General features: G+C 39.0%; 1 protein-coding gene across 1 annotated transcript; it reads right to left on the bottom strand.

Moving 5' to 3' along the window:
- Positions 1-3,517: 3,517 nt before the first annotated feature.
- Positions 3,518-4,456, bottom strand: LOC110563969 (olfactory receptor 4K14-like). The gene has a single exon (XM_021661228.2). The coding sequence runs from the start codon at positions 4,454-4,456 to the stop codon at positions 3,518-3,520; it is 939 nt and encodes a 312-aa protein (XP_021516903.1).
- Between the last annotated feature and the right edge of the window lie 6,715 nt (positions 4,457-11,171).

The raw sequence follows: 11,171 nt of genomic DNA, 5'->3' as shown, positions 1-11,171 counted from the left end.
GGCAAAGAGGATGGACATCCGAAGAAGAAGAAAACAGGAAACAACCTAGGAACCTGCTACAGAGGGCCTCTGAAAGCCAGAAGAAGAAAACAGGAAACAACCTAGGAACCTGCCACAGAGGGCCTCTGAAAGCCTCTGCCATGCAGACTATCAAAGCAGATACTGAGCCTGATGGCCAACTGACAGGCAGAGTGAATGGAATTTTATGTAAGAAGTGGGAAATAGTAAGAGCTGGAGAGGACAGGGTCTCCACAAGGAGAGCAACAGAACAAGAAAATTTGAACACAGGGAACTTCCCAGAGACTCATACTCCGACCAAGGACTATTCATGGAGATAACCTAGAACCCTGACAATGCAGCCACTTCTGATGAGAACTGATAGACTAAGATCAGAAAGAAGTCGAGGAGGACCTTCCCTATCAGTGGACTTGGGGAGGGGCATGCATGCAGAAAGGGGGGGAGGGTGGGACTGGGAGGGGAAGAGGGAGGGGCTTATGGGGGGATACAAAATAAATAAAGTGTAATTAATAAAAGTTAAAAAAATAAAAATAAATAAAAATTAGAAAAAAAATAATACTGAGTTCTTTTTATGTTGGCTATGTACTCCTATGTATGGAGCCTATCCTTAAGCATGTTTGTTTACCCAGAGATACTCCATCAGAGAAAAGTAATTTTTCCTGTGTGAGTGAGGTTATCAATTGGAGATAGCTTCCAAGTTAGGGGTTGGGGGCGGGGGAGGACCTTATTTATATTACCCTTCTCAACACTGAGACCCAACCTAGCTTAACCCTATGCAGACTTTGTGTATGCGGCCACAGTCCTGTGGATCCACACGTTCACCAGTCCTAAAGGTCTACAAGGTCCTAGTTTCCTTGGTGTCTTCTGTCCATACTGGCTTTTATAATATTTAGACCTCGTCTTCTCCAGGGTCCCCTGAGCCATGAGGGTAAAAATTAAATGAAGGCACCCCATTTAGGGCTGGGTGTTCCAAGGTTTCTAATTCTCTGTGTACTGTCCGGTTGTGGGTCTGTATATTTGTTCCTATCTGATGAAGAATGAAGCTTCTCTGATGATGGCTGAGCAAGACACTGATCTGTCATGGTATTGCTATACTCTTTTAGTAGAATAGTAGAATTTGGTTTTATCCTAGGTCCTTGATCTGTCTAGTCTTAGGTTCTTGGTTATAAGAGCAGTGTCTTACATAGGTTCCATCTTTTAAAAAATGAGAAAAAGATGTGACAGTTACATATATCAAGAGAAACTGCAAAAGCTACTTTAATTTAGGCAAAGTATGTTTCAAATGAAAGACTATTACTAAAGAAAGCAAAAAAAAAAATTAGATGGAGACATCCCAATGAATTACATATATTCAATAGTAGTTATATAATTTATTGTAATAAATCTGTTTCATGTATGTATACATATACATATGGACATATATACACATATATTCTGTTTGTATCACATTGATATCATCTTTTAACCTCCAAGGGTCTTAATAATTTGAAAACCAAGTTCATACATTCTAGCATAGCAAATTATCAGAGAATACTGAAATACAACTTCTGTGTGATAGCATTGCCTGCCTGTTTGAGATAACTTCATCATGTATTAGAGAAACACTTTGTTATAGTCATACAGAACATATAACACATGGTTTCTTCTAGAACTTGGAACAAAATTTTTATGAACGCTGGCTATATAAAGTAGCAGATCAAAAATAAATAGGTATCACTGTGTCATTTCTTGGTCAAGGGAGAATTGACATTCCTTCACTAATTTTAAATTTTGGACTTATTTAGAGTTTTGGCTTGTAAATATGTTATAGTTTATAAATATGCAATATTTGGGATCACTCTTTACAAAGAAACCCTCAGGAGATGTCCGAAACAACTATTATTAAGTCTATGCTCTGCTAGACTAGCAGACAGAAGCCTGTCAGAGTTGTCCCCTGAGATGTATTACCTAGGAGCACCTCAAAACAGGTGCTAAGACTTGTAGCAAAACATTGTGCGAGGTCTTATGGAGAAGTGGAAGAAAATAGAAAAGGACCTGGAGATGACAGGAGCTCCATAAGAAGACCAGCAAAGCCAACTAACCAGGGCCCAGAGGTGCTTGCTGAGACTAAAGCATCAAGCAAGGATCGTACATTAACTGGAAGTAGGCCCCTACAATGATGTAGCAGATATACAACTTAGGCCTCATGTGGGAGCTCTAGTAAGAGAGGTGGGGACTGTATCAGACAGGGACCCACTTGCCTGCTTTTTGATCACTTTCCTCTGGCTGAACTGATTTCACAGGCCACAGGGGAAGGGGACACTCTCAGTCCTGATGAAACTTGATGAGCTAGAATGGATGGGAAAGGGAGCTCCTTTTTTCAGAGAAAAAGGGGATGGGGGAAGGAGAAAGGGTAGGGCTGGGAGGGTAGAAAGGATGGGGCTATAACAAGAGTGTAAAATGAATAAAAAATATTAGGAGAAAAATGGTGCATTTTGTACTCACTAAAAATAGTTTATTAAGCTGATTGGCCTGCTCTTTGATCACCTCCCTCTGGGGGGGAGCAGCCTTACCAGGCCATAGTAGAGGACAATACAGCCACTTTTGATGTGAACTGACAGACTAAGATCAGAAAGGAGAGGAGAACCTCCCCTATTAGTGGACTTGGGGAGTGGCATGCAAGCAGAGGGAGGAGGGAGGGTGGGATTGGGAGGGGAGAAGGGAGGGGCTTATGGGGGGATGCAGAATGAATAAAGTGTAATTGATGAAAAATTAAAAAAAAGTTATATATATTACAGCCAAATCAAGTGATAGGTGTATAAATGCATACAGTTCATCAGTGTCCACTTTAAAAGAAAGACTCTATTGCAATGTTTCCCTTTGTTTGTGAACTAGACAACTAGCTAAGTATTCATCTTCCAGTATTACTGTGGGCCATTGTTAAAAGAAATAAATTTGAAATATACTTACACTTTATTCGTACATTTTTATTACAATGCTTTATTCATTTGATTATTTCAAACATACAGTAAGTTCATTGCTGTTCCTTGTGAAGTTTCTCACTTTGATTTATCATTTCTTAATTTTTCTGCCCACCCTATTAGTAACTTGGGAGATAGCTACGATATGGCAAAAATAATGATGTTGGCCATTTGGCAAAGGAAGGAAACAATTTGGGGCATATATGGTGGTATACAGAATTATACTCAGGTTAAATTTACTAATAATTTTTTCATAAAGATAACATGAGATTGGTCAAAATGTTAAGTACAACTTTTTTAAAACACAGAAAAATAGTTTGATGGCATTCCTGTGTGGAAAAATAATTAATATTTAGATTTTAAGGTGACATACTAATGGTGTTCTGATGGTTGATCTGTAAATATATTGTCTTTAAAATACTAAATGTTATGTCTATTAAAAGCTTGGTACAGATTTTAAATAGAAACTATAGTTGCTAAACAGCCTCTTAATGCATTGAGTATTGTTATGTAAAGAAGTCAGTACACATTTCTAGATACTAGAAATTTTCTTTGGGACCCAGAAATTTGCCTATGAACCTTATCATAGCATTTTTCATCTCTTTATTTCTCAGAGTATAAATAGCTGGATTTAGGAGAGGTGTAAAAACAGAGTAAAACATAGCGAGAAATTTATCCAGCCATGTGATACTGAGTGGCCACACATAGATGAAGAGACAGGGCACAAAAAAGATCATCACCACTGTGATGTGGGCAGTGCACGTGGACAGGGCTTTAGATGCACCAGCTTTAGAGCTCTGATGAACAGTGATAAGGATATACATGTAGGATATCAGCAACAGAGTGAAGCAGGTTATAATCACAACCCCACATTCAGCATTCATTAAAGTATTTAAATCATGGTAATCCATGCAGGCAAGCTTGATTACTAGCGGCATGTCACAGAAGAAACTGTCTATTTCCTTAGGACCACAAAACGGCAGCTGTACAATCACCGCTATGTAGCTTATACCGTGGATAAAGCCGGTGGTCCAACAAATCAACACCAACCCAGTGCATCTTTTCAGGTTCATGATGGTGAAGTAGTGGAGTGGTTTGCAGATGGCCACATAGCGGTCATAAGCCATTACCACCAACAGCACCATCTCTGCTCCAGCAACACAATGAGCAAAAAAGATCTGGGAAATGCATCCTGCAAAGGAAATGGTCTTGTTTTCCCTAAGAAAGTCTGTGATCATCTTAGGAGTAGTGTTTGAGGAAAGCCACATATCAATAAAAGACAGATTGGCCAACAAGAAGTACATGGGAGAATGGAGATGGGGATCAGTGGTGATTAAGGTCAAGATGACAGTATTTCCACACATGATGAGCAGATAAAGTGTCAAAAATATCACAAATGGTAAGACCTGAATATTTTTTGAGTTGGTAAGTCCCCAGAGTATAAATTCTGACACCACAGACTGATTGCCTCCGTCCATTTTACTCAGTAAGCCCTCAGATGTAACCTGCAAAGAAAGAAAGATGATCAACCAAAGGTATTAAGTAGGTTACTTTCTTTGTAGAATTATACATTAAATTGAAACTCTCCTGAATAGAAATGCATAAATTTAAATAGAAATCTAAGCCAAATATGAATGAGATTGCTGCCCAAAGTGAAAGCTAATGCATCAAAAGCAACTCTTCAAGAAAGAGGCAGCAGATGTGAATATTATGCACATGGTCAGACTATACTATTTTTGGAAGCATGTTTACTATTTCACTGAGCATTAGTAAAATAATATCTATGACATAAATAGTTTAAAAATTAGCTTAAAACTCTAAAGTACATTTTGGAAAAACCGTCAGTGGGGAAGAATACAGAATGCTGTAAAAGATATACACAGATACCAGATTGAAACATTAAATAGACCCATATTTATCACCCTGAAAAAAAAAATAAAGTCCAAGTGAATCAAAGATCTGAACATAAAACCAGACATTTTTTTTCCTATCTTTAGTATGAGTGGGGTGATGAAGTATCCCACTATTGATGTATGGCGGTCAATTTGGTTTAAGCTTTATTAACGTTTATTTTACAAATGTGAGTGCCCTTGTAGTCCCCAGAATTATACATCTGAAGAGAGACTCAAAACGTACCTGAGACCTACCCACAAGTGTGAGATCACTCTAACCAATCTGAGAAGAGCTAATACAGGAGCATCCATCTTCCTGCCCTGGTTTGTTTTTGCACCCCAGAGAACTCCAGGAAGCAACAGGATCTAAGAGCTAACATTAGAAACAACTAGATGGCTAAAGCATAGTGTGAAAACACAATCAACAAAAGCCAGAAAAATATGGCATTCTCAGAAGCCAGTTATGCCAAGGCAAGCATCCCTGGATACTTTAACACAACTGAAACAAGAAAATGACCTTGAAACTATGCTTATGAAGATGGTAACAAAGGAAATTAATAAAAATCCATAAAGAAATACAGTGAGATACAGTCAAAACATTGAAGCCTTTAGAGAGGAAATAAAACACTGAAAGAAATACAGGACAGTAAAAAAGAAAAAGTGAAGGAATTGAACAACTCATTTAATACAAGAAAGAAAAATTTGAACAAATGGGTGAAGGAAATAAAAAAATGGTTCAAGAGCTAAGTTAGAAATAGAAATGTTTTTTTTTATCAGTTACATTTTATTAACTCTGTATCCCAGCTGTGTCCCGATCCCTCATTCCCTCCCAGTCCCTCCCTCCCTCCCTCTTCTCCACCGTGCCCCTTTCCAAGTCCACTGATAGGGGGGACCTCCTCCCCATTCACCTGATCCTGTTTTATCAGGTATCTTCAGGACTGGCTGCAAAGCCCTCCTCTGTGGCCTAACAGGACTGCTCCTCCCTTCGGGGGTGGGGAGACCAAAGAGCCAATCATTGAGTTCCTGTTAGAAATAGTCCCTGTTCCCCTCACTTTGGGAAACCAATTGGTTACTGAGCTACCACAGGCTACATCTGAGTGGAGGTTCTAGGTTATATCCTTACATGGTCCTTGGTTGAATGTCAGTCTCAGAAAAGACCCTGTGCCCAGATATATTTGGTCCTTGTGGAGCTCCTATCCTTTCCCCATCAGACTAACTCCCCTTCTTTCTTATGATTCCCTGTACTCTGCCAAAGGTTTGGTCATGAGTCTTTGCTTTGAAAACATTGCTAGTTAGAGTCTTTCAGATGCGCTCAGTAGACTCCTGTCATACGTTCAATGCACAACCCATCTGTCTTTCTAAATTAGGATTGATCATCTTACCCCATGTCCACTCAATTGTGGCTCTAAGAGCAACAATCAATAAATGGGACCTCATGAAACTGAAAAGTTTCTGCAAAGCAAAGGATACCGTCATCAAAACAAAACAACTGCCTACAGATTGGGAAAGAATCTTCACTATCCCTTTATCTGACAGAGGACTAATATCCAGTATATACAAAGAACTAAAGAAGCTGAAAAGCAGCAATCCAAGTAATCCAATTAAAAAATGGGGAACAGAGCTAAACAGAGAATTCTCAATAGAGGAATATCGAATGGCAGAAAAACACTTAAAGAAATGCTCATCCTCATTAGCCATCAGGGAAATGCAAATCAAAACGACCCTGAGATATCACCTTACACCCATCAGAATGGCCAAGATGAAAAACTCAAGCAATAACACATGCTGGAGAGGTTGTGGAGAAAGGGGAACCCTGCTCCACTGCTGGTGGGAATGTAAACTGGTACAACCACTCTGGAAAGCTATCTGGCGCTTCCTAAGACAAATAGGAATAGTGCTTCCTCCAGATCCAGGTATACCACTGCTAGGTATATACCCAAAGTTTGTTCAAGTACACAAAAAGGACACTTGCTCAACCATGTTTATAGCAGCTCTATTTGTAATAGCCAGAACCTGGAAACAACCCAGATGTCCATCAACGGTGGAATGGGTACAGAAATTGTGGTATTTTTATACAATGGAATACTACTCAGCAATCAAAAAGGAGGAAATCATGAAATTTGCAGGCAAATGGTGGGATCTAGAAAAGATCATTCTGAGTGAAATATCCCAGAAGGAGAAAGACAAACATGGGATATACTCACTTATATAGACCTATAAGATATGATAAACATAATGAAATCTATACACCTAAAAAAGAAATAGAAATGTTAAAGAAAACACAAACTGAAGAAAGCCTGGAGAAGAAGAAAGCAAGAACTACCAAAGTGAGACTCACCAACAGAATATAAGATATTGAAAAAAGAATCTCAGGTGTAGAAAATACAATGGAAAACTGTTATGTCCATCAAAGAAAATGTTAAATCCAAAAAAATTCCTCCCCCTGAAGAGGGAGCAGCCTTACCAGGCCACAGTAGAGGACAATGCAGCCACTTTTGATGAGAACTGATAGACTAAGATCAGAAAGGAGAGGAGAACCTCTCTTATCAGTGGACTTGGGGAGTGGCATGCATGCAGAAAGGGGAGGGAGGGTGGGGTCGGGAGGGGAGGAGGGTGGAGCTTATGGGGGGATACAAAATGAATAAAGTGTAATTAATAAAAAATTAAAAAAAGAAAAAATATTCTGACACAAAACGTCCAATAAATCAAGAATACTATGATTTTGAAAACTAAGAATAAAGGGAATAGAAAAAAGAGAAGATTCCTAGCTCCAAGGATAAAATATTTTTCAACAAAATCATAGAGGGAAATTTCACCAATCTTAATTAAGAAAGAGATGCCTTAGTATCTGCTTTAAAACACTGCTAGGTAGAATATTTCAGATACCTTCTGCAGTAGATTCCTGTCATACGTCCAAAGCATGTCCAGTTTATCTTTCTAAGTGAGGGAATCATATGAAAGAAGGGAAGGTGGTATGATGTGGAAAAGATAGGAGCTCCACAAGGACCAAATATATCTGGGCACAGGGTCTTTTCTGAGACTGACACTACACCAAGGACCATGTATGGATATAACATAGAACCTCTGCTCAGATGTAGCCCATGGTAGCTCAGTAACCAATTGATTTCCCATAGTAAGGGGAACAGGGACTATTTATGACAGGAACTCAATGTCAGGCTCTTTGACCTCCTCACCCCCCAAGGGAAGAGCAGTCCTGCTAGGCCACCAAAGAGGGCTTTGCAGCCAGTCCTGAAGAGACCTGATAAACAGGGTCAGATGAAAAGGGAGGAGGTCCTCCCAATCAGTGGACCTGGAAAGGGGCAGGGAAGAGATGAGGGGAGGGAGGGTGGGATTGGGAGGGAATAAGGGAGCAGATTACAGCTGGGATACAGAGTTAATAAAATGTAACTAATAATAAAAATAAGTGAGTAACTAAAGAAAGAGAAGCCTATACTCATAAAAGAGGCCTACAGAACACCAAATAAATTAGTGTTCTGTAATAAATTAGACCAGAAAAGAAAATCCTCCCACCACATAATAATCAAAACAATAAATGCACAGAACAAAAAAAAAAGTATTAAAAGCTGCAACAGAAAAAGGCCAAATAAGATATAAAGGCAAACCACCAGAGTCACACCTGACTTCTCAGCAGCGAAAATAAAAGACAGAAGGGCCTGTGAAGACTTCTTGCAAACCATAAGACTACAAATTTTGCTATACCCAGCAAAATTTTCAGTCACCACAAATGGAGAAAACAAGATATCACATGACAAAACTGAATTTAAACAATATCTATGCAAAAACCTATTCCTACAAAAGATATTAGGAAAAAAAAAAAAAAACCTCCCACCTGAGGAAGTTAACTACGCCAAAAAAAACAAAAACAGCTCCCTCCCAAAAAAAAAAAAAAAAAAAAACTCACAGGATATAAATAACTTCACTACAGCAAAGCAAAAAGTAGACAAGCACAAAAACACATTATCATAACCAATATCAAAATAAAAGTAACTAAGAGTAACTAGTCATTAATATCTCCTAACATCAATGGACTCAACTCTCCAATAAATAGACACAGACTAATAGAATGGACGAATAAAGAGGGCCCATCATTCTGCTGCATACAAGAAACACACCTCAGCCACAAAGATACACATTACCTGAGAGTAAAGGGCTGGAAAAAAGTTGTCTAAGCAAACAGAGCTAAAGAAGCAAGGTGGAGTAGCCATTCTAATTTCCAAGAAAATAAACTTTCAGCCAAAATTAATCAAAAGATATGAGGAAGGACACTTCATACTCATCAAAGGAAAATTATAACAGATGACATCTCAATTCTGAACATCTATGCCTCAAATACAAGGGCACTCACATTTGTAAAAGAAACATTAAGAAAGCTTAAACCAAACATTGACCCCCACACATTAATAGTGGGAGACTTCATCACCCACATAAGACAGGAAAAAGAAACAGAAACTAAACAGAGAAATAATGACACTAATAGATGCCATGAATCAATTGTATCTAACAGACATCTACAGAACTTTTCACTCAAACACAAGACAATATACCTTCTTCTCAGCATCTCACACAACCTTCTCCAAAACTGACCATATGCTGAGACACAAAGCAAGCCTCAACAGATACAAGAAAATTGAAATAACACATTGTATTCTATCAGATCACCACAGATTACAGCTAGACATAAACAACAACAGAAACAACGGAATACTGACAAGCTCATGGAAACTGAACAACTCCCCCCTTAATGACCAGAGAGGAAATGAATAAAGAAATTAAAGACTTCTTAATATTCAATGAAATTGAAGTCACAACATACCCAAACTTATGAGACACAATGAAAGCAGTGCTAAGAGGAGAGTTTTTAGCATTAAGTGCCTTCAAAAAGAAATAAAAGGCATCTCATAAAAGCAATTTAAAGTAATACATGATATCCCTAGGGACAAAAAACAAGCAGACACACTCAAGAGAAGTAGATGGCTGGAAATAATCAAACTTGGGGCTAAAATCAATAAATTAGAAAGAAAGAGAATGATTCAAACAATCAATGAACCAAGAGCTGGTTCTTGTCAAACAACCAAATAGACAAACCGTTAGCCAAACTAACTAAAAGACAGAGAGACACTAAATCAAAAAAAGCAGAAATGAAAAGGGGGACATAATGACAGAGAGGAAGTCCAAAGAATTAAAGCCTGTACTCCACAAAATTTGAAAATCTAAATGAAATGGGCAACTTTTTTTGATAGATTCCCCTTACCAGAGTGGAATGAATATAAAAGTAAAATAATAATAATAATAATTTCTATACCATCTAAGGAAATGGAAGCAGTCATCAAAAGTCTCTCATCCAAAAATAGCCCAGGGCCACATGATTTCAGCACAGAACCCTACCAGACCTTCAAAGAATAGCTAATACCAATACTCTTCAAACGATTCTACAAAATAGAAATAGAAGAAACTTTACCAAACTCATCCTTTAAGATCACAGTCACCTTGATACCTAAATCACACAAAGCACCAAAAAAGAAAGATAATTTCAGAGCAATTTCCCTTACAAATATTGATGCAACAATACTCAATAAAATATTCACAAACCAAAATGAAGAACATATCAAAGATATCATCCAACAAGACCAACTACGTTTATCCCGTGCATGTAGGTGTAGTTCAACATACAGAAATCCATCAATGTAATCCACCATATAAACAATTGAAAGATAAAAAAAAAAAAAAAAAAAAAACGAATACAATCATCTCCTTACATGCCAAAAAAAAAAAATTGACAAAACACAATACCCACTCATGTTAAAAGTTTTGGAGAGGAACTGGGAGCCAAGATGGCGGCACCGGAAAAACAGCGCGTCTGAGAAGCAGAACAGCACTTTCCATGCAGAGACCAGGAGACTGAACTCGGGGCCCTGAAACTACATCCATCATGTTTCCCTGGTGAGGGAAGGCTCCCAAGGCATGGGAATCAGTGGGTCCACTCATGGCTACCCAGCCAGAACCCGGAAGAAATCCTGGCATGTCCCAGCCACTTTCCCAGGCTGATCCATGGGCACAAGGGTACCTGAGACTGGGAGTCCCAGTCGCGGGGGGACCCCACGGGGAAGCAGGGTTGCGGGTCTGATAGTAGGTCACCCAGTCTTTCCCCAGAAGGTCTCTGCCGCCATCACAGCCGAGCTCCTGCCGCGCGCAGAGAGCTTTGTGCTCAGCTCAGCGGTACAGGCAAGCTGCCCGCCCCAATACAACAGGGACTGGGAACCCCTGTCCAGAGAGGACCCCA

This window comes from Meriones unguiculatus, chromosome 18 (genome assembly GCF_030254825.1).
Source record: "Meriones unguiculatus strain TT.TT164.6M chromosome 18, Bangor_MerUng_6.1, whole genome shotgun sequence".
Taxonomy (NCBI): Eukaryota; Metazoa; Chordata; class Mammalia; order Rodentia; family Muridae; genus Meriones; species Meriones unguiculatus.
Note: the sequence above shows the minus strand (reverse complement) of the source record. Positions and strands in the feature narration are given on the sequence as shown.

What these genes read in the sequence shown, in the direction of transcription:
- LOC110563969 (XM_021661228.2), bottom strand. Translation starts at nt 4,456, where the DNA reads ATGGACGGAGGCAATCAGTCTGTGGTGTCAGAATTTATACTCTGGGGA.